At 40.1% G+C, this 24,617-nt stretch overlaps 1 protein-coding gene across 1 annotated transcript; it reads left to right on the forward strand.

The window, feature by feature from the left end:
- The first annotated feature begins 250 nt into the window (after positions 1–250).
- Positions 251–22,910, forward strand: osgin2.S (oxidative stress induced growth inhibitor family member 2 S homeolog). Its single transcript, XM_018223852.2, has 6 exons — positions 251–653; positions 9,114–9,248; positions 10,656–10,792; positions 14,322–14,516; positions 19,006–19,097; positions 21,698–22,910. Exons 2-6 carry the CDS (start codon positions 9,182–9,184, stop codon positions 22,725–22,727), a joined length of 1,521 nt encoding a protein of 506 aa, XP_018079341.1. The 5' UTR covers positions 251–653; positions 9,114–9,181; the 3' UTR covers positions 22,728–22,910.
- The last annotated feature ends 1,707 nt before the right edge of the window (positions 22,911–24,617 follow it).

Below are 24,617 nucleotides of genomic sequence, written 5' to 3' on the forward strand. Positions count from 1 at the left end.
TTCACATAGAACCTCATCTCACATTCCTTCTTCTCACAACCCTGATCAAACTTTCCCCTGATTTCATCCCGCCCACTGAATCATAGCAGCCAATCGTCGCATAGTTCGTGCCACGCACAACAGCCAATCACGCAGTGCAGCGCAGAGGAATGAGGGGCGGGTTTGGGAAGAGAGGTAGAAGCTGCGTGTGGTACTGGGGAGTCAGAGATAATATGGCGTTAGAGACATTCATTATATCACAAGGCATTTACAAGTCTAAACCCCACCTCCTTTGGCACTCTGACACGCCTTCCTTCTCCGCTGCCTCAGAGAGCAGCAGCATCTTCTTCCCCATCCTTTGCGCTGACTCCTCCCACTCCCTCTCAGTGACACCCTCTGCACTCACACACCCTCAGCCAGTGACAGGCCGGCAGCTCTGCGCCTCAGGCCGCCTCTATCTCCGAGGGACTCTTTCACAGCCGGCCTTTTAATCGCATGGACATTCTTTCTGGCCCGGCTGCCTCAGCGAGAGTGTGGCACATCCCTTACTGCCTGCACAGCATCACCATCAGCCTCTCCCTGGCCGCCACTCACTAAGGAAGTGTCAGGAGAAGTGTGAGGAGGAGAGGGAGTGTGAGCGTCGCACCGCTAGTCCGGGACTTGTCAGGCTGCCGGTGAGTGGGATGCGGATGAATAACAAGAGACTCGCGGGGAGATGTGAGCGTGTGCTGGGCCCGGGTATAGCGTTCTGGTTTGGTGAGTGTAAGACGGATGAATGGTGGTCAGAGGGCATTAGTACTAAGGGAGGGCTCTCTGCGTGTCGCCAACTGCTATCAAGCTGCCAGTAGTACGGAGGCTTAGAGGGCTGGTTGGGCACCAGCGAAAAGGAGGAGGGGCGAAGGCAGAAGTCGGTGCCGCTAGCCCTGGCAGCAGCCTGATGAGTGAGAAGGATGAATGGGCAGGGGGCGTGGGCAGCGCGGGTGGGCGTGGTCTGTGGCTGTTGTATAAGCGGAGTATGTGTGCAGGTGTCTGCTCTGTGTGCGTGCGGGGATTGGCTGCACAAGGTACGGGACTGTCTGCTGATTCTGCTCACTGGCTACTGATTCTGCTCACTGGCTACTGATTCTACTCACTGGCTACTGATTCTACTCACTGGCTACTGATTCTACTCACCGGCTACTGAATCTACTCAACGGCTATTGCTTCTACTCCCTGGCTACTGCTTTCTGCTGCTTCTACTCTCTGGCTACTGCTTCTACTCACTGGCTACTGATTCTACTCACCAGCTGCTGCTTCTACTACCTGGCTACTGCTTTCTGCTGATTCTACTCCCTGGCTATTGCTTCTATTACTGGCTACTGATTCTACTCACCGACTGCTGCTTATACTCCCTGGCTACTGCTTCTACTCAGTGGCCACTGCTTCTACTCAGTGGCTACTGCTTCTACTCAGTGGCTAATGCTTCTACTCAGTGGCTAATGCTTCTACTCAGTGGCTAATGCTTCTACTCAGTGGCTAATGCTTCTACTCAGTGGCTAATGCTTCTACTAACTGGCTACTGATTCTACTCACTGGCTACTGATTCTACTCCCTGGCTTCTGCTTTCTGCTGCTTCTACTCCCTGGCTACTGCTTCTACTCTCTGGCTGCTGCTTCTACTCCCTGGCTTCTGTTCACTGGCTACTACTTCTACTTACTGGCTGCTGCTTCTACTCCCTGGCTGCTGCTTCTACTCCCTGGCTGCTGCTTCTACTCCCTGGCTGCTGCTTCTACTCCCTGGCTGCTGCTTCTACTCCCTGGCTGCTGCTTCTACTCCCTGGCTGCTGCTTCTACTCCCTGGCTGCTGCTTCTACTCCCTGGCTGCTGCTTCTACTCCCTGGCTGCTGCTTCTACTCCCTGGCTGCTGCTTCTACTCAGTGGCTGCTGCTTCTACTTACTGGCATTCACCCTTTCTCCCAGCTCTGCGGTGAGGGTTAGGGGGGCTTGGCTGGGCACCACCAGATCTTTTCCTCCTATAGGGCTGTTGTTGCTTCTGCTCCTCCCAGCTGTATGATAAGGTGGGACACCTCCTGGCAGGGTGCTGCTGTCACGTGTCTGCTTCATGGCTGTGGGATGTAGTGTGGGGGCCTGACATGGTACTGTCATTTCTTTCTCCCATCTGTGGGATGTAGTTTGGGGGGGGGGGTCTGACAGTCAGGGGTCTGTTTGCTGTATCCCCCCCAATCTGTACTTGCAGGTGTCTGGCAGGGAGACCACAGGTTTGTATGAACACTGTCCCCCCAGCTTTATGATGAGCTTGTGGAGGTGCCTGGTAGGGTCACGTCTGCTTCATGACTGTGGGATGTAGTTTGGGGGTGCCTGACATGGTACTGTTATTTATCTTTGATATTGTTTCATAGTTTGGAGGTGTTACAGGCACAAGGAGGAGGGTTTGTGTTTGCCCAGTTCCCCAGCTATATGATGGCAACATACAGTTAGATGTGCAGCACCTATGTATGTGATGTCTGGGATATCAAACCTGTGTTGATGTTGGATAACACCTAAGCATATACGTTATTTCCTCCTATGGGAAGCCTGAAATATGAGTGGTAGCTCTAAGGTGCGTTTTTCTTGATAGCAAGTGGGGAATGGGTAGAAGAGCTTGCAGTTCATTGCTCTGTATCAGGGGCACTCCTGCTGGCTCAGCCAGATCTCCAGATGTCACGGTCAGTTGCTGAGGTTTTGCTTTGCAGGCAGCATTCGGAAAGACAATCATGGGCTGAAAGACAAGTGCAGTAAGACACACACACACAGAGTTTATTTTTTTCCTTCTTTTTATTACATTGTCAGCGGGATCTCATTCTCCCTTTCTGTTCACATGACCCCTCGGAGCCTGTTCAGAACATGAAAGTGATACTGAGAATGGGAATGGAATAAATATGCAGAAGTGATTCATTCACAGTGTCAGCTATTATTTTGTCTTGAGATTATCTCCATATAAATATACTGTATATAATTATGTGTCACTTGCAGATTCTGGATTGCACAAAAGTCACCATTATAAAAGGCGATTTTATAAATTAACAGATCCAATAACTGCTGATTCGTTTGTATGGATCCATGCATTCACCTATACTGGTATATTGTTACCAGGAATGCTTGGGACCTGGGGTTTGCTAAATACTGACCCCCTCTAAAAACAAATCCTCTTTAAAGCTACACATTTATTGTTATTGCTACTTTTTTATTACTCGTCTTTCTGTTCCGACCCTCCCCTATTAATATTCCATATTCTCATTCAAATCAATGCATGGTTACTAGGGTAAATTGGACCCTAGCAACCAGTTTGCTGACACTGCGAACTGGAGAGCTGCTGAATAAAAAGTGAAATAACGCAAAAACTACTAATAATAAAAAATGAAAACCAATTGCACATTTTCTTAGAATATCACTCTCTACATCATACTAAAAGTTAACTCAAATGTGAACAACTCCTTTAAGGCTACTGAAAAATACAATAGTGCAGGTATGGGACCTGTTATCCAGAATGCTCGGGACCTGGGATTTCTGGATAACGCATCTTTCCATAATTTGGATCTTCATACTTTAAGTCTACTAGAGAATTATGTAAATATTAATAAACCCAACAGGCTGGTTTTGCTTCCAATAAGGATTAATTATATCTTAGTTGGGATCAAGTACAAGCGACTGTTTTATTATTAGAGAGAAAAAGGAAACCATTTTGGATTATATGATTATAATGGAGTCTATGGGAGACGGCCTTTCTGTAATTCGGAACTTTCTGGATAATGGGGTTCTGGATTATGGATCTCATACCTGTACAATAATTGTTTGCCTAAAGGAGAACAAAACCCTCCTCCCAACCTAGGGCCAGTTGTGCCACGAGGCAAGGGGAAAAACTTGCAGCAGGTAACAAGCGGTAGCAAAATGCTGATCCTGATAACTTTAAAAGCAGAAATTACATTTTTTAAAATGAAAATTGGGCTATATTCTTAAATTTGACACAATTGTACTCTCTGCGCTAGCGACACAGCCTCCCCTCGTCCCACTTATCACTAAAAAGATAAGCTTTCCCTCTATCTGATCTATGTTTTCCCTTGCAATATTTCACATACAAGTCATCACATGTGTACAGCCCCATGGGCCCGGGCATATTATATATAGACACCTGTGCCTAGGGCAGCAGCTTTTGGGGGTTAGCCCTTGGGTGCCTAAAAAACTGAAAACATTTTTTAAAAGAAAAATTAAAAATACCCCCCCCCCCCAAACACTTACTGCAGAAATCAGCTGAGGGGGTGCAGGCCTTGGGGAGTGACATCACACACACTTGTACGCGTGACATCAGGTTGTTACGCTGGGATTGCTCTGGACCTAAATACAGCCCTTGGGTCCTGGTGATCTCCCTTTTGGTGTGTGCAGCCTTAAAGGGGACCTGTCACCCAAAAAAATATTCAAAATCCTATTTTATCACTTTAGTCAAGCAGAATGAACTTTAATTACACTATATAAACTATTTGAATCTTGCTTTAGACTGGGAATTCATGATTATAGCAAGCAGACAGGAGCCATTTTGTGGACACTGTTATTAAGACAAGCCTTGCATCATCTCAGAATCTTGTTTGTGCAACAGAATGGGGGGACCTGATGTCCATCCCCATGCCCTGGTTACACAATTAAATGGTATAGAGAATGGGGGAATATGTGGAGAGCAGTGACATATAGGAAGTGCTGAATGGAACGAGAAAGTAATTGTCTGCCCCGCCTCTATGCCCAGGGCATAGAGGAGGGGCAGACAATATTTGATTGACAGCTGAGATTTTTAAATGAGCTTACAGCAGCTATGAATGATTTAATAAAAAGAGAAATTGGATTTCATGTTTAATTTGAAAAGGATACAGCTTTTTGTGTCTGGGTGACAGGTCTACTTTAAAGGGGTGGTTCACCTTTAAGGTAACTTTTATTATGTTATAGAACGACCAATTCTAAGCAACTTTTCAATTGGTTTTCATTATTTTTTTTTTATAGTTTTATAGTTATTTGTCTTTTTCTTCTGATTCTTTCCAGCTTTCAAATGGGCGTCGCTGTCCCCTTCTAAAAAACAAATGCTCTGTAAGGCTACAAATGTATATGTTATTGCTACTTTTTATTACTGATCCTTCTATTCAGGCCTCTCCTATTCATATACCACTCTCTTTTTCAAATCACTCTCTACGTCATACTAAAAGTTATCTTAAAGGTGAACAACCCCTTTAATGTCTGTTCTAGCTTTCTGTGTGCTTTTTTCAAGTGCTGCTTAGATTTAACAGCACAGAACATTTGTATAATTGTTATTTCTGGTTGAACAGATTAGGGCAGGCCCAGACTAGCAATCTGTGGGTTCTGGCAAATGCCAGAGGGGCTGCTATAAGGTGCCATAAAAAGTCAGTATTTAGTGGGCTGGTGGGGGCTGTTTGGGCCTCTGTGTACCTAAAATGCCAGGGCCTATTTTAATTGTCAGTCCGGACCTGGATTAGGGGTCCCCTTTGGACATGGGTCCAGCCGCACAAACTGTTGTTCCACTTGTAGTATATTCCATTTAACACACACTCTACTTGCATGGTAACTCCCCCATATGTTGACATGACAATTATTTTTTTTAAAAAAATCTTATTTTCCTTGTTAATTTTAACTAATGGCTTCAACTTTGGCCCATCAACTTTTTTCCATGAAGTCCTTCAAACAATCACTCCCGATTCATGAAATATATCCTCAAAGCCTCAAACACTTTTTTCTGATTTTTCTTTTATAGTTTGTCTTTAGGCTACGTGAAATATAGTAAATTTTTTTCTCTTGTTTTCCTTTGGATTTTTACCACCCCGCTGTCCTCATTTATCATGGGGCATGGGGTCCAGCTTCTGTTTTCAATAAGCCGTTAGTCGGCTGATGAGTGTGTGAACATTTGCTGCTATAATGGGAGTGTCCCATTGACACAAATGTAGCCAAAATAGTAATTTCCTGTGACCTGTAAATAAATGCATACTGTATTGATAGTGTTAAAAGAGAAGGAAAGCTACCAAGGCAGTTTATTGCCAATAGATTCGCCTCAACAGTGCAAGCTATAACACCATTTTTATTCTTTAGAATGCTTTCCATACCTGAGTAAACAGCTCTAGACATGTCTATGTTTGTTTAGGATAGCAGCTGCCATATTAGCTTGTTGTGACCACTTCCTGCCTGAGTCTCTCCCTGCTCAATCATAGCTTTGATCTTAGATTACAGCAGGGAAGGGAGGATGGAGAGAGAGAGAGACAGGAGCAAACTGAGCATGCTTAAGCCCTAGCCCTGGAGGTTTAAGCTGAAAACAGGAAGTCTGATACAGAAGCCCATGTGTACACAAAAGATATAAAAAAATGTGGGGTTTCTTTTGACAGAGGACTCAGAGCAGCATTACTTTGATTGTTTACTGGTATATTTATATAGACATTTCTGATCAAGCTAATTTACTTTTTACCTTTCCTACTCCTTTAAACATACCTCCCAACTGTCCCGTTTTCTGCGGGCCAGTCCTGATTTGGACAGCTCAGCCCGCAGTCCCGGCTTTTTAGAGTTTCTTTTAATTTCCTACACTGATGCCAGAAAAAGATACAAAGTTTCTTTACTAAAAGAAAAGGCTTTTTGGCAGAGAGCCCAGAACACGCAGACACATTAGTAAAAATTTTAAGATAATCAAAGATACAATTGTAACTATTTCAGATAAGTAGGTCTCTTGGCAAAACAGATTCCTTCACCTTCGTTAGCAAAACTGTTATAACACATACAACAATGTGTTCAAACTTCATAACCTGCCCAATTTTGTCAAATGTACTTGGTAATTAGGGGGTGTGGCCATAAAATGGGCTAAAACAACTATCGCTGCTTTACTTGTGGCAGATCTTTTTATGCCTCTTTCCATTTTTAAGATGTTGGTTGGTATGGTTACTTTTTTGAGTGAATGGGCTAATGATAAATAATAGTCTAGTGCTGTGGGCTAAGAAACTGGTCCTTGGCAGAATCCTGAGTTTGATTTTTAAAGGAGAACTAAAGCCCAACTAAAGAAGTAGCTAGAAATGCTGTACATTATATGTTGGGCTTCTGTACCAGCCCAAGGCAACCACAGCCCTTTAGCAGTAAAGATCGGTGTCTCCAAAGATGCCCCAGTAGCTCCCCATCTTCTTTTCTGCTGATTCACTGCAGATGCTCTGTGCTGCTGTCACTTACTGAGCTTAGGGATCCACTCACACTGTACAGTACACATAGAATAGAAATGTCACAATATAAGGCTGATGAGTAATTAATAAGATAATTACTACATGGCAGAAACCAGTGCAATTAACATCAGCTTATATTACAGGGGAAGCTAATTTTCTGCTGGATAATTAGTGATGACCCCTAAGCTTAGCTTCTCAACAGCTGCTCAGAGCCCACTGAGCATGTGAGTGTCACAGACACTTTCCAAGATGGTGACCCTCTGTGACAAGTTTGAAGTCCTGGATCATTGCTGCTATTGACAAGCTGAAACTTTAGGCTGGTGCAATAAGGTCATTATATACAATATGGCATTTTTGGCCGTATTCAGTGGCATGTTTATGATCAAATTGATTAGTGCATATGGAGTAACCTGGGAATGTCAGTAATCACATCTTGTTGGCCCTAGCTGAGACAATATGCACAGGAATAACTAGGGAGTGCTTTTTCTCTCAAAATGTGTGTATGTGCTCTAGCAACATATGTTCTGTGTAAGGCTTGCCCTATGTTTCTCTTACTCTTTATTTTGTATTGTATAACTTGATATACAGTTTTGCCGATGCATTTATAGCCTGGATTCTCTGTAATTTATAATACCCGTTTCATTGACCCAGAGGAATGTGAAAAAAAATGCTCACTAAAACAAACTCCAATTGGCTTCAAGAGGAAAAATTCCTTCATGGCTCCAAAATGGCAATGGGCCTAATCCATGGATCAACACACGGAATAATGTTCCCATACCAGTAGTGTTGTATTTGCTGCAGTGGTGAGATGCTTCCAACCTCTTCTTGAAACCACCATCTACTGCATCAGCCAATACAATTATCCCAGAATATTTTACAGTTTTATTGACCTTCTTGGGAATGTTGAGTACTTGAAACCTACTTTCCTTTTGTCCTTTGTAAAAGCCTATTTGGCAGTTGGTATCCAGAGTGTGTGGCCATATTGTATTTACATAAAATGATCATGTTTCCCCAAAGTGCTCCTTTCCAACCTCATTTTGACAACTTTTTTTCACCCTTATTTCAGTTCTCAAATGAAATGTATACTCTAAGTCATTACCAACAGGAATGCAACGAATCCACTATTTTGGATTTGGCCGAACCCCCGAATCCTTCAGAAAAGATCCCGCCAAATACCGAACTGAATTTGAATCCTAATTTGCATATGCAAATTAGAGGGTGGGAAGGGGAAAACATTTTACTTCTTTGTTTTGGGACTAAAAGTGGCTCAATTTCCCTCTCCGGCCCTAATTTGCATATGCAAATTAGGATTCAGATTTGGTTCGGCTGGGCAAAAGTATTCAGTCGAATCCGAATCCTGCTGAAAAAGGCCGAATCCTGGATTCGGTGCATCCCTTATTACCAAACATAGATGTTGAGTCATAACTAGTCACATTAATCTGGCCCCAAAGTGAACCTTGTACAGGTATAGGACCTGTTATCCAAAATGCTGAGGACCTGAGGTTTTGCGAATAACAGATCTTTCTGTAATTTGTATCCTCATACCTTAAGTCTACTAGAAAATCATGTAAACTATCTTAGTTTGGATCAAGTACAAACTACTGTTTTATTATTACAGAGAAAAAGGAAATCGTTTTGAAAAATTTGGATAACAGATAACATGTTTACAGATAACGTATCCCCTACCTGTACTCCTTTTGCCAGTTTTCTGTCTAACGATACTTACTATTCTGCTTGAACAGTTTAAGTTATGGCTTATTAGTCAGGAAAAAGTTTGGCAGTTGTTAATCCTAGCGCTAATGTGCTACCCCAGATGAAGATCTTCATTATTGCAAATTAGTCTGCTTTAGCTCTTTTATTGCACGAGAGTGTGGCTTTTTTTGTATTTATATAAAACATTTTTCTGCAGAATTCTCAACACGGGAGAACGGCAGGTTGTTACCCAGCAGTACCACAGAAATACTGCAACCAGCAATCATGCCTTTGGCAGAAGACACAACTGTACTAGATGATCCCCCTCGAACTGTGCCGATAGTTATTATAGGTAAGATTCCCCAGCTTTTCTATTCTATTCATCCTGTTAAAAGAGTAAAGATTTCTACTATTGGAAGGAAGAGAAGAGTGGGCTGTAATTCTCTCTACTAGGTGACGACAACCAGGTGATTGTTGCTTGCCCTGAAAAAGCGTAAGAACACCATATTGTTTGTCCTGTTGTCTTTGTACGTGTTCATTAGTGATGGGCGAATTTATTCGCCAGGCGCGAATTTGCGACGAATTTCGTGATTCCCCGCCAGCGAAGAAATTCGCGAAATGCCTGCGAAAATTCGCTGCAAAAATTCGCCGGCTTCAAAAAATTTTTTCGAAAAAACGGGCGCCGGCGTCAAAAACGGGCGCCGGCGTCGTGAATTTTTCGCTGTTTCGCGTGAAATTCGCGAATTTCCGGCGAAACGGAGCAAATTCGCCTATCACTAGTGTTCATCAATAAAACTTGTTTTCTTTTTTTTTTTTCTCTGTATACTCCTAAAGCTTCATACACATGTTGTACATTATAGCCTCTGCCAACATATACCTTTCCTGGCTATTCAATGTAAATAAACATATGTATCACACAAAAGAGCCATGCATTTTACTCTTGTCCCTTTCTTCAATGTTTTGGGATTTTATTATCCCTTTCTGCTTTAGTGTCCCAATTTCACCTTGAAAGGTATACATGTAAAAGTATGAACCTGCTAATAAAGCACTGTTATACTATACTCATCCTCGGCAACCAAAAGAAATTGGTGACGAGGATGGGATAACGTATAACAGTGCTTTATTAGAATGCTCATGCAGCCATTACACAACAGTAAGCAACTCTCACACCTCAAGCTGTATAGAAAGTATGCACAGTATAAGTCTTGAGCACAGTGACATCTACAGGCCATTACCACACCTTTCATAGCTGCAAGCACTGGACTGAAGGCATCACGTTTGGCACACATAACCTACTATTGTTTGAAGTCATATACAGGTATGGGACCTGTTAGTCCGTATATTTGGGACCTGGGGTTTTCCAGATAATGGATCTTTCCGTAATGTGGATGTTCATCTTCATTAAATCTACTAGAAAATCATGTGAACATTAAATAAACCCAATAGGCTGGTTTTGCTTCCAATAAGGATTAATTATATCTTAGTTTGGATCAATTACACAATACTATTTTATTATTACAGAGAAAAAAGAAATCATTTTTAAAAACGTGGATTATTTGGATAAAATGGAGTATAAAGGAGACGGCCTTTCCGTAATTCGTTCTGGATAACATATTTCAGGCTGTCAGATCCCATACCTGTATAGATAGATAGACTTACTACATATTTATGTTCTGTTATTGTATTGCTTGAATGTACAACTCTGCGCAGTTTAATATCATACCTACATGTGTCAAAATGTACTTTTTTTTTCCCACAGGCAATGGACCTTCAGGTATCTGTTTGTCATATATGCTGTCAGGATACAGACCATACCTTTGTCCAGATGCTGTACACCCTAATCCAATCCTTCAGAACAAACTAGAGGAAGCCAGGCACCTCTCTATTCCAGAACAGGTATGTTTGATGGTTTCAAGCCACAGTGCCAACAGTATAAATAAAGATAACAGCAATGACACTTTTGGGGTTGGTTACAAGTTATATGCATGAAGAACATTTAAAATGGGGTAGCCTTTAGATATGTTCACTACAGTAATCAATGCTGTATATAGGACCTGTTATCCAGAATTCTCGGGACCTAGCGTTTTCCGGATAACAGATCTTTCTGTTATTTGGATCTTCACACCTTAAGTCTACTATAAAATCACGTAAATATTAAATAAACCCAATAGACTGGTTTTGCTTTCAATAAAGATTAATTATATCTTAGTTGGGATTAAGTACAAGCTATTGTTTTATTATTACAGAGAAAAAGGAAATCATTTTGAAAAATTATTTGATTATAATGGAGTCTATGGGAGAAGGCCTTTCGGAGCTTTCTGGATAATGGGTTTCTGGATAACGGATCCCATACCTGTATGTAAAATATATATATATATATATATATATATATATATATATATATATATATATATATATATATATATATATATATAGTTTAACCGCACACCACTCAAATGCTCAAATGACCCTGGTGCTACTCACGAAATGTAATCATTGAACATCCAAAAGGAGTGAGTGCACACCAGGAACCTTCAAAAAAGTTTATTTTTTATAACATATTATCTATTAGAAAAAGTTAAAAACAGGCCAACGTTTCGGTCTCCTCCTAAGACCCTTATCAAGACCCGGTCTTAGGAGGAGACCGAAACGTTGGCCTGTTTATAACTTTTACTAATAAATAATATGTTTTAAAAAAAAAAAAAAAAAAAAAAAAAAAAACTTCCTTAGCTGCTGGTGCTACTTTATTTCTCGCCTTGGCTGATACATTTGCCTAAGACTGCAATTGCAAAACTACAAGCCTTGTGACACGAGCTGCTGCTGCCAGTAGTCTGTCAAGCATATCTGGGCAAAAGGGCACCTTCCAGTCATGTAGGATATATAGGGAAGGGTTGTTCTGTAAACTAAATATTTGAGAAAAATTTAATAAACTGGGGTAAAAATGTAACAAGCATTATAAGACAGAGCTTATTTTGTGGCTATTTATTGCTCATAACAATGGTGCTTGTTACGTTTCCTTCTTTATGTTCTATCTTTCTCTTCCCTGCACCGTCTCCTTGTGTATAAGGCATGTGATTGACCCACTTTCCTTCAACAGAACAAAAATGTGCTGATTAGCAATTGAACTAGTTTCATATTTCTATTTTTTGTCATTTGGCAAATTTCCTGATTTCTGGCATGCGTGCCGATAAACAGGCAGTCAGACACAAATATGGACAGATAAAGGCCTTGTATCTAGGTCATGATTTAAGAATTTTTTTTCCCCTCGCTCATTTACACGCCAGAGTTAAAGTTGTAAAGTCATATATCATTCAGATATACTGTATGTGTGTACTTAAAAAAACGTGTTACCTGTTTGGCCCCCTGGGCTAAGGTTCCAATTGAAATAGGGTCCTATGCCAGTGTGTATGAAGAAGAATGTGTCAACATACTGATATGGTTCTCTTTAGCCTGAACAGAAGATATCTGGCCAATTTTCAGCCAACTGTCTGCCTGGCAGAGCACAGTGAGGCCTCTGTACAGGGGTCAATAAGCTGCAGACTTGGGGGATTGTTTACGAACATTGGAGATAAATATTTCCAGAGATCTCTGGAGATGTTGCCCAAGGCAACCAATCAGCACTTGGATTTAAACCTACAAGTTAGAAAACAAAATCTGATTGGTTGCCATTGGCAACATCTCCGGACATCTCAGGAGATATTTATCTCCAATGTTAGTAAACATGCCCCTTGGTCTGTAGGGACTGAGTCAGTAACTAGATTTTATTGACATGTCATAGCCACCTTTACAGTGCCGGGGTCCTGGTCTAACAAGGGCACATTCTGCATCTGCTTTGTATTTTCTTCTCTTGTCTTGAGTGGGTTTTCTCCAGGTGCTCCTGCTGCAGTCTATACAAACATACTGGCAAATTAAATTGACTTTAGTGTGGAGGTGTCTGTGTGTGACTTTGCTATAGAAATTAGATTGTAAGCTCCACTGAACAGAAAATGATATGAGTAATTCAACAATTTATGTAAAGTTCAGAGAAATAAATGAGTGTTCTATAACTCAATTATAACAATGGCTTTCTTTTATGTTGTATGGTCAGCTATGAAATCATAGAAGACTTAACTATGTAGAATGAACATATTCTGGCTCAAATAACGAGAAATTAAAGGAGAAGGAAGGGCTAGTATTAAGTAAACTTTATCAGAAAGGTCTATATAAATACACCAGTAAACCTTCAAAGTAATGCTGTTCTGAGTTCTCTTTCAAAAGAAACTCTACTTTCCTTCTATTGTGTACACATGGGCTTCTGTATCTGACTTCCTGTTGTCTGCATAAACCTCCAGGGCTAGGGCTTGAGCATGCTCAGTTTGCTTCTCTCTCCCCCTGCCTTTTCCCCCTCCCTGCTGTAATCTGAGCCCAGAGCTATGGGGAAAATTCACAAAGATCCGGAATTGCGGAAAGTTTCACAAGTGCTATGCAAATTCACTTAAATGTGAAATTGTGCTCAGGGAGGCGTACGGTAGCGAAGTTGCGCTACCGTTACTTCGTCAGTCAAAGCGAAGTTACTCTAGCGTAGCCTAATATGCATACGGCGCGAAGTTAAAGTGCAATGGAAGTATATGCTGCAGCAACTACATTACACTACACAAGCCCAGGAATCCTTTAAAAAATAAATTTAAGGTGTTCTATTGCCCTACACATGTGCCCACTGTATCGTTGAGTTGCCATATGTTAGGAAATGTAGGGGGGAAGGAGGGTACCCCCAAACATTTTTTCGATCTTTTTCAGCATTTTTTGTGACTTAGAAAAAATTTCAACTTTTTTTGAAGCAAGCCCTATCTACTCTATTGCACTTCGCCTGGTCTAGTTAGCGAATGCAAGTCTGGCACAAGAGGTAACGTTCAGTAAAATGCGCAAGTTAGTGAATTAGCCCATTACACTACACAATCAATGGGCTGGGTTTGTTAGCCCTGAGCCCGTAGCTTGTGGGTGACATCAAACCGTGAATCACAAAGTCAGCTCTTGCTCTCCAAGGCACCAAGGTTGGATGTCACTTAAAACTTAATATTTATTGAATCCATTAAAAACATTGCCTGATGCGTTTCGTATGGCTTGCACTAGAATTCAATGAATATTAAGTTTTAAAGGAAAACTTTACCCCCAAAATGAATATGGCAATTTTCTATTTATGATTACCCAATGGCCCATACGACTAAAAAAGTATATTATTATGACAATAGTTTATTTACATGAAGCAGGGTTTTACGCATGAGCTGTTTTATGCGATATCTTTTATAGAGACCTACATTGTTGGGGGGTATAGTTTTCTTTTAAGTGACATCCAACCTCAGTGCCTTGGAGTACGAGAGCTGACTTTGTGGATCGTTGTGTATTTACACTTGTATTTTAATAATAATTCCTCACTTTAATATTTTAGGACTTAGAATACTTATCTGAAGGTCTTGAAGGCCGCTCATCCAATCCTGTTGCAGTTTTGTTTGACACCCTTCTTCATCCTAACGCAGACTTTGGGTATGATGATTACCCATCTGTCCTGCAGTGGAAACTGGAATCAGAACATTACATTCCCCATTTGGTGCTCGGCAAAGGACCCCCTGGTGGTGCCTGGAATGTGAGTATTGCTCCAAATTCTGACATTAACTCTTTTATGCATGTAGTAGAGTGTGAGCTCTTGACTGCTTGTTCATAGTTTTCTTTATAATGACTGCTGAGCTGAGCCAATTTCCCTTTTTGACATAAGCTGATCATGATTCATACTGAGAGGAAACCTTGATGGTCTGTCCCACTGCCCTTAAAGGGGTTGTTCAGCTTTAAATTAACTTTTAATATGACGTAGAGAGTGGTATTCTGAGACAATTTTCAATTGGTATTCATTTTTTATTATTTAAGGTTTTTGAGTTATTTAGCTTTTTATTCAGCAGCTCTCCAGTTTGCATTTTCAGTAATCTGGTTGCTAGGGTTCAAATTCCATGCATTGATTAGAATATGAGCCTGGGATATATCTAGGCAAGGCCCGAAGAGAAATATGAGTAATAAAAAGTAACAATAATAAAATATTTGTAGCCTTACAGAGTATTTGCTTTTTAGATGGGGTCAGCTTCGCCCATTTAAAAGCTGCAACCAGTGCAGAACAACAGTAAATTATATTTTTATCACTTTAAAAGAATTTTTTGGTGTTACTGTCCCTTAAGGGTAAGGCCAGACGAGGAGATTCGGGGAGATTTTGTCGCCTGGCGACTTATCGCCACGTCTTTTGCGCGACTATCTCCCCGAACTGCCTCAGCGTTTTTTCCCCATAGGCTAGAATGAAAAGTCGCCTTTGCTAATGCTCACTGAGGCAACTTTGGGCGACTATTGAAAATGCATTGCCGCGTGTGCATTAGCGCAGGCGATTTAGCGCTGTAGCCTATGGGGAAAAGACGCTGAGGCAGTTCGGGGAGATAGTCGCGCAAAAGATGTGGCGATAAGTCGCCAGGCGACAAATCTCCCCGAATCTCCTCGTCTGGCCTTACCCTAAAAGGGGTTGTTCACCTTTGAGATAACTTTTAGTATGATGTAGAGAGTGATATTTGCAATTTGTTTTTATTATTGAAGGTTTTCGTGTTATTTAGCTTTTTATTCAGCATGTCTTCAATTTGCATCTTAAGCAATCTGGTAACTAGGGTCCAAATTACCATAGCAACCATGCATTGATTTGAATAAAAGACTGGAATATGAATAGGAGAGGCCTGAATAGAAGAATCTGTAATAAAAAGTAACAATAATAATTCATTTGTAGCCTTACAGAGCATTTGTTTTTTAGAAGGGAGTTAGCGACGCCCATTTGAAAGCTGCAAAGAGTCAGAAGAAAAAGGCAAATAACTATAAAACTATAAAAAATAAATAATGAAAATCAATTGAAAACTTGCTTAGAAGTGGACGTTCTATAACATAATAAAAGTTACCTTACAGGTAAACCACCCCTTTAAGTCACAGCCTCATTCCCTTTTAACTACTGGCTTGTATATCTTATTACAAAAAGCAGTAACCCTGCCTGTGCCACAGCTCCTTACAATTCATTTGCTAAACTACTTGGCATAAACAAGAAGAGACATGGCAGTCAGTGAATAGAATCTCTGTAAAACAGAAGTACTTTGAATTCTAGAATCCTTACTTGAACATAGAAAAATAAGAAGGTGGGGTTGAATAACTTTCCCTTCCTATGGGGGCAGGAGAATCATCTATGCTAGTCAGAGGCAGATCATCATGTGTAGTAATTATTATTATTATTATTATTATTATTTCAGGTCTTTAAATAGGCCTGGTGCCTATAGAGTACAGGTATGGGACCAGTTATCCAGAATGCTTGGGACCTGGGGTTTTCCTGATAATGGATCTTTGTGTAATTTGGATCTTCATACCTTAAGCCTACTAAAAAATCATATAAACATGGGGAAGCACATTTATCAAATGTCGATTTTCGAATAGGGATGCACCGAATCCAGGATTCGGCATTTTTTTCCGTCTGAATCCGAATCCTAATTTGCATATGCAAATTAGCAGCAGGGAGGGAAATGTACGTGACTTTTTGTCACAAAACAAGTAAGTAAAAACTGTTTTTCCCCCTTCCTTCCATGCATATGCAAATTAGGATTCGGTTCAGTATTCAGCCGAATCTTTCTCCAAAAAAAACCTCAAATGTCAAGAAGGCTGCAATAAACTCCAAACTGATCCCTGGACCTCTCCCATTGACTTAAACAGCAATTCGGCAGGTTTTAGGTGGTGAATAGTCTAATTCGAGTTCTTAAAGGGCCCGAGTATGATAAATCTCGAAAATCAAGCTGGAATCTTTTTAAAAACTCAAATTGAATTCGACAGTTTTGACCATAAAACATTACAATTTTCGAGAAATTACAGAGCAAAGGGAAATCCTGTAATTCGGAGCTTTCTGGATAACGGCTTGGCGGATAACGGATCCCATACCTGTGTAATGAATGATAATGAATTAGATTTATATTTTTTCATCTACCATAGGCCAGTTTTAAAAAGTTCACCATAATATTCTATGTGTGCAGTATGCTGCTTTGTAAACAAAATGACTTGCCATTTTTTTTTTGGTACTGTATATTATCCCTTCAGGGAGTGCTATAGAACAGGGGTCCCCAACCTTTTTTGGCCCGGGGACTGGTGGACATGGGGAGGGGGTCGGAAGGGGTTGGCGTCCAGTTCGGCTGCCCAGTTGAAGACTGTCCGCGGACCGGATTTTGGGGACCCCTGCTATAGAACATAGTAACATAGTAAGTTAGGTTGAAAAAAGACACACGTCCATCAAATTCAGCCCTTTAACTTTTTTTAACCTGCCTAACTGCCAGTTGATCCAGAGAAAGGCAAAAAAAACATCTGAAGCCTCTCCAATTTGCTTCAGAGGGGGAAAAATTCCTTCCGGACTCCAAAATGGCAATCGGACCAGTCCCTGGATCAACTTGTACTATGAGCTATCTCCCATAAGAAGAAGACTGGACCAAAGCAGGAGCTCCAAAATAAACTAGGCTAAAACTGAAGAAATGTCTGAGCCTTATTTTATATTCTCCCTGCAGTAAACAAATTAATTTTGGATAAGTATTACAGTTCAAGTTCCAATGTCACTCTTGGAGATTGTTTAGCCAAAAATGCCTTTTCCAGCCCTTATTCATATGCAACAGTCAATGACTTTGTGACACCCCGTGAGAGCACAAATGACACTTGCATGCTCCCTCTGTGTTTTGTGGTTCATCCATGTGAAGGAACATAACAGCACTTGAGTGGAATTTTTCTAAAGATCTTTTTGTACCAATGTATTATAATAAAGTATTCATATCCCTCTCTAAAGTAGATTAGCCATTGTGTATACCCTCATACCTTGAATGATTCACATTCCTATTCAAACCATTTACTGACAAACATTTCTTTTTTTTTTTCCTTTCCCATTGGCAATGGGGCTATATGGGTGTGCCAGTGCTTCTGTTTGAACAATACATTTAAATGCATTTTTTTTGTTTCTTTATTGCATGGCGGAATAGCTCAGCACCACCAGGATACCGAATATTTAATCAAATGCATTGCATCCGTATTTGGGGAGTTTAGTGGCACTTTTATGTTGTATATATGTTAAAGATCAACTATCGCGAAAATGAATATGTAATATAAGCTCTATCATACTGAAATAAGAAACTTTCTAAATACAATCAATTAAATATTCTGCATCATTTCTGAAATAATCAAGTTTATCTTCAGTATCCCTCTCTCCGCACCTGTTTCTCTTCATTCTCTCTTTATTCAGGAGTTGGGTGTCAGATGAATGATCCAATATATCTTATAGGGGGGGCTCCTTTCCTAGCAGATGAATTAGAGCTCAACAAAATCTAACAAAATAACTGCACAAATTCTGCATGTAGAGAGACATAGGGGCAGATTTATCAAGGGTCGAATTTCGAATTTGAAAAACTTCGAAATTCAAAAAGACCAACCAAAATTAAAACAAAGTTCTTTTTTTTTTGACCGAATAGGTCCATTTTTGATCGAATTCGAATCATACAAATCAAAGTAATAGCACATTTGAAACGTACTATTTAGCCTTTTTCCCCCAAAAAAACTTTGATTTTTAAAAGTCCATCAATTAACTCCAAATAGGTTCTAGGAGGTCCCCCATAGGCTAAAACGGTTCTAATTTTCACCTCGACCTTTGATCAATCTGCCCCATAATGTCTGGTGATTTTAATAGAGTGAACTCTAATACATCTTCTAGGCAAAAGGAGCCCCCCTATAAGATATATTGGATCTAACTGTCAATGAATATCTGACACCCAACTGCTGCATGAAGACAGAATGAAGAGAAACAGATGCTGAGAGAGGAATAGTGAAGATAAAACTTGATTACTTCAGAAACAGTGCAGAATTTTTAATTGATTGTATTTAGAAAGTTTTTTATGTCAGTATGATGAAGCTTATATAAAATTCTCATTTTCGCGATAGTTCCCCTTGAATAATTATAGAAATGGGCAGTGTTTAAATGTGCAGGACTGCAGTTTTCATTCATCATATTTCAGATTTGTTTTTATTGGTCTTCTTTTGCCTCTGTTTAGGATATGGAGGAATCCATGCTGACTCTTAGCTTAGGAGACTGGATGGAATTGCCTGGACTTAAATTTAAAGACTGGGCATTGTGTAATAGAAGGTAAGATCTTGTTTTTTTCGTCGTTTGTCGTTTCTTGTCGTTTGTAATATAAATAAAATGACAAATCTATGACATCTATACTACAGATTAACCACAATTAACCATTTATTTTCTCATTAAGGAAACCATTGTGCACTGCCCTACCTAATTACTGAGTGAGGCTGCCTATAAAATGCCAAGGCTAATGCTTTGTGTGATGTGATATAACAGTACAGGTATGGGACCTGTTATCCAGAATGCTCGGGACCTTGGGGTTTCCGGGTAACGGATCTTTCTGTAATTTAAATCTTTATAGCCAAAGTCTACTAGAAAATCATGTAAACATTAAATAAACCCAATTGGCTGGTTTTGCTTCCAATACAGATTAATTATATATTAGTTGGGATCAAGTAGAAGGTACTGTTTTATTATTACAGAGAAAAGGGAAATCATTTTTAAAAAATGGGATAATTTCATTATAAGGGAGTCTATGGGAGACATCCATTCCGTAATTCGGAGCTTTCTGGATAAAGGGTTTCCGGATAAGGGATCCCATACCTGCACTTTATATCTTTCCTACACCTATATTCTGTGGTATTTGCAGCACTTAACACAAGCAGAAAATCCGTTTCAATTCACAGCTCACCAATCAATCTGGGAAAAAATAGATGATCATCACTATTTTAGAAACAGTTTATTTTCTGATGCTAGAAATGCTGTGTTTTGGGTGACTAGTTCACCATCTATTTTCTGCTGACTCTGCACCTGCTCTGGGCTGCTGTAAAACCAGATCATGCTGACAAAAGAGAAAGGGATAATAAAATAAAATTACTTCAAGATCAGAAAGACCAGTCGGGTGCACTGACAAGAATACCACGTGCAAGGGAAACACAAAGGATGCCCGACAGGAGGGCTGCTGAACCTTTATTATATTAGTAATGCAGAATATCAGACTTTATTAGCTGTATTAAGTAGGGATGCATGGAATCCAGGATTCCGTTCGGGATTCGGCCTTTTTCAGCAAGATTCGGATTTGGCCGAATCTTTCTGCCCGGCCGAACCGAATCCTAATTTGCGTATGCAAATTAGGGTTGGTGAGGGAAATCGTGTGACTTTTTGTAGCAAAACAAGGAAGTAAAAAATGTTTCCCCCTTCCCACCCATAATTTGCATATGTAAATTGTTATTTGGTTCGGTATTCAGCCAAAATCTTTCCCGAAGGATTCGGGGTTCGGCCAAATCCAAAATAGTGAATTCGGTGCATCCCTAGTTTTGTGGCCATAATGAACAAAATATTAAATACTGATTTGGCAATAGCACCCCTCTAATTAATTAGTGATGATTGGTGTTAAAGGGGATGTAAAAAAATGAAAAAGAAACCTATCTCCAATATACTTTAATTAAAAAATGTGTACAGTTTTTATAAGAAAGCGAACTGTATGCAGTGAAATTCTCCCTTCATTTACTTGCTCTGACTGATACGGATAGGAAACTTCAGATGGTCCCTAACTGCTCTGCAGGGAATGATCATACTTTCAAACTGCAGGGGGAGGGGCTTCCCAGAACTCAAGCAACTTTGTTTCCATGTAGAGCAGTCGGCGACTGTGTAGAGATTCTTATTGGATTTTAATTTTGCCTTTACATCCCCTTTACTGTTTCCAACTCCTGCTGCAGGGGACAAAGATCATGGAGCCAGATTTAAACAGATAAACTAGGATTCTCATTGAAGGATTATTTTACTGTAGCCACTGGTTCTGGAGAGTTGGAAAGAATGATCATACTTTCAAACTGCAGGGGGGAGGGACTTCCCAGAACTCGAGCAGCTTTGTTTGTCTCCCTGTAGAGCAGTCTGCGACTGTGTAGAGATTCATATTGGATTTTAATTTTGCCTTTACATCCCCTTTACTGTTTCCAACTCCAGCTGCAGGGACAAAGATCATGGAGCCAGATTTAAACAGATAAACTAGGATTCGCATTGAAGGATTATTTTGCTGCAGCCACTGGTTCTGCAGAGTTGGAGAAAGTTTGTATTAAACAATACAAAATCCACATTAGATTATATGAAAACACAGGACCCAGTGCAGTCTGTATATTCAGATTATTAATCGGCTTCTGTATCAGCTTCTGGCAGAAATGATTTGACTTGTGCTGTTTTGATAATTTATGACGCTCCCTTAGCTTAGGCTCCCAACTGAAGCTCAGACCACATTGAGCATGTGTATGGTCTTGGTCTTGCAAAGATGTTTAACAAAGTTACAAGATGGCAAACTTTGAAAGCATAAATCATTTGTTTAATTAGGCTTCTGATGCAGTAAATTCATGTTTGTTTAGTAAAAAAAAATACAGCATTTCTAGCATTATTCTAGTTTAGACTTTAGTTCCCCTTTAAAGCTTATGAACAGCCAAAGGGTTTTGCAATTTTTCTTCTTTCATTCTTCTAATAAAGTTACGTCCAACCTTGTTCTATATGTCAGTAAGAGTAAAGGTCGTGGCAGCATAACGTCAAACCTCAAAGCAGACTTTGAATGAAAATTTGTGCCACAAGAACCTACTTCCCCTTGGCATATACCGTTATATGTAAGTGCCTCAGTTCTGAGCTGTTTTGTCCTCTCTCTCAATCAGAAATTCAAAAAATGACCGAGCTACACCAGCAGAAGTGGCTTCCTATTACAAGCATTATGCCAAGGTAATGGGTCTCAAGAGAAATTTCATTGATAATTCCTACGTTACCTACGTGGCCAAAACCTACAGAGAACCAGAAGAGTCCGCAAGTGTAGAAACGAAACAGATTTCATCGGAACAGCTGCAACATAAAAACAATGACGTGTATTTGAAAAACTGGGAAATTCAAGGCTATCGAAGAGCAGCTGACGGGTCACGTGAGCCTTTTTGTCTCTTTGCCGAGACGGTGGTCCTGGCCACAGGAACTTTTGATGCGCCAGCACGACTTGAAGCGAACGGAGAGGACTTGCCTTATGTTTCCCACTCTCTGTCAGAATTTGAGACAGACATTTGTAAAGGAAAACTCAGGGGTGCAACAGACCCTGTGCTTGTTGTAGGAGCAGGACTGACAGCAGCTGATGCCGTTCTTTGTGCCCACAACCACAACATTCCAGTCATACATGTTTTCCGTAGACGACTCAATGATCCAAGCTTGATTTTCAAGCAGTTGCCCAAAAAACTGTATCCAGAATACCACAAAGTGTACAACATGATGTGTACCCAGTCATACGGAACAACGTCTCTTCACCCAAAATACACCAGCTTTCCTGAGCACTGTGTGCTTTCTTTTAATCCAGATATGAAGTTTGTTCTGCAGTGTCCCTCTGGACCGAAGAAGGTATTCAAAATATCCAAGGCCTTGGTTCTCATAGGTTCTCACCCCAACCTTTTTTTCTTAAAAGAGCAAGGTCGAAACCTCGGACACCACCCTAATCAGCCCATCACATGCAAGGGTAATCCAGTGGAGATAAACCCTTACACTTATGAAGCCTCCAAGGAACCCAACCTTTTTGCACTGGGACCACTGGTGGGTGACAATTTTATTAGGTTCCTAAAAGGAGGGGCACTTGCCATAACACGTTGCCTGGAGATGCGACTCAAGAATAAGAGTCAAATAGATGAAAGTGGCAGTACTAACGGGGCGTGCTAAAAGTGGAAAAAAATACTGCCCCATATTTAAAGTAAAATCTGCAAGTTTACAGATATCATCGGTATGTGTCTGGGTACAGTGCAACATATCAAGACCCTGTGGAGAAAAAGTGCTGCTCTTTGTACAAATACAAATTGAATTAAAAGAAGTATGTACATAATGTATATACAGTAGTAACATTTATGTATTGTATCTAATTGGCTGCTGAATTTGAATGCCTTTTTTACTGTCAATATTAGTATCTGTATATTTTTTACATTATTTTGTTTCGAAATTGAACTCTACAAAAAAAAAATATATATACTCTTTTACACATCACAAATGATGTATTGCTAATAGGGATGCGCCAAATCCTGGGTTGGTGCAAATTTTACCCTTTTTCATCAGGAATCAGCCAAATCTTAAAATCACGTGAATTCAAAACCGCGTGAAAATCAACAGTGCCAAATTTTTTTTCCAGGGGAGGGGGGCGTCTTCCATTTGCATATGCAAATTAGGGTTTCCAAGTTGGCTGAATCCTAGAAAAAAGTGGATTGGGTGCATCCCTAATTGATAAAAAAGAAACCGACTCTAATGTTTACTAGAATCATGTCATCATATGTGTAACAAAAGAGATCGTTAGTACAGGTATTGGAACTGTTATCCAGTATGCCCAGGACCTGGGGTTTCCGGATAAAGGATCTTTCTGTAATTTGGATCTTCATACCTTAAGTCTAATAGAAAATCACATAAACATTAAGGGGCAGATTTATTAAGGGTTGAATTGAAAATTTGAATTTAAAATTTTTTTTTATGGTCAAAACTCTCAAATGCGAATTGTGTATTATCCAAACTCGATTCAAGTTTTAATTCGAATTTGGAGATTTATCACACTCTGGCCCTTTAAGAACTAGAATTCGACTATTCGCCACCTAAAACTTGCCGAGTTCATGTATAAGTCAGTGGGAGAGGTCCAGGGACCGATTTGGACATTTTAGTGGCCTTCCTGACACTCAAGTTTTTTTCAGAGAAAAAAACTCGAATCGAGTTTAGTCAAATTCCATTCAAGTCAGTTAAATTCGTCCGAGTTTTAGATATTTGATTTTTTTCTTATAATTAATCCCCCAGTCGAATTTCTAGTGTATTCGAATAGTTTAAAAAAACTTACATGAATTCAAAATTCGACCTTTAATAAAGGTTCCTCTAAATAAACCCAATAGCGGGTTTTCCTTAAAATAAGAATTAATTATATATATATTATATCTTAGTTAGAATCAAATACAAGTTACTGTTTTATTATAACAAAGAAAAAGGAAGTACATTTTAAAAAAAATTGGATCATTTGGATCAAATGGAGTCTATGGGAGACAGCCTTTCCGTAATTCGGGGCTTTCTCGATAATGGGTTTCCGGATAACGGATCCCATAGCTGTACTTGTTTATGGAATGTTTTCAAAGTGCTCTTATACAGAAATCTTAATGTGAATCATTTTATAAATCAGAAATCTCTAGTTCAAGATGGAATTTAAACGTTTTTAAAGGAAAGATTATATAATAGTTTACAGATAGCAAGTGAGGCCAGCTGTGCCTGAACTTATCCGATATGTTTTCTTTATTATTTACATCTTTCTGATTGCCATGGGTTACAGGAATGGGAAAAAAAAGGTGGCTTTGTCTGCTTCTTCCACTGTAAGGATCTAATAATACATCTGAGGAAGGATAAGACAGATTGTGCAAAACTCAAGTTCAGCTGATTTTGTCCTCCAACCTTGCAACATTACTTGTGGCTGCCGCCGTGCATTCTAGAAATCGGTAGGTTCCGTTCTCTATTGATTTCCCAGGAATGTTTTTAGCCAAAGCTCTCCGTGTAGGTCCTGCACAGCGTGTTTATAAGCTTTAACCACTGCAATCA

Source organism: Xenopus laevis, chromosome 6S (genome assembly GCF_017654675.1).
Source record: "Xenopus laevis strain J_2021 chromosome 6S, Xenopus_laevis_v10.1, whole genome shotgun sequence".
NCBI lineage: Eukaryota > Metazoa > Chordata > Amphibia > Anura > Pipidae > Xenopus > Xenopus laevis.

What these genes read in the sequence shown, in the direction of transcription:
- osgin2.S (XM_018223852.2), top strand. Translation starts at nt 9,182, where the DNA reads ATGCCTTTGGCAGAAGACACAACTGTACTAGATGATCCCCCTCGAACT. An exon ending in TGTGCCGATAGTTATTATAG is followed by an intron (nt 9,249 to 10,655) that starts GTAAGATTCCCC and finishes TTTTTCCCACAG; the next exon opens with GCAATGGACCTTCAGGTATC. An exon ending in TGGGCATTGTGTAATAGAAG is followed by an intron (nt 19,098 to 21,697) that starts GTAAGATCTTGT and finishes TCTCTCAATCAG; the next exon opens with AAATTCAAAAAATGACCGAG.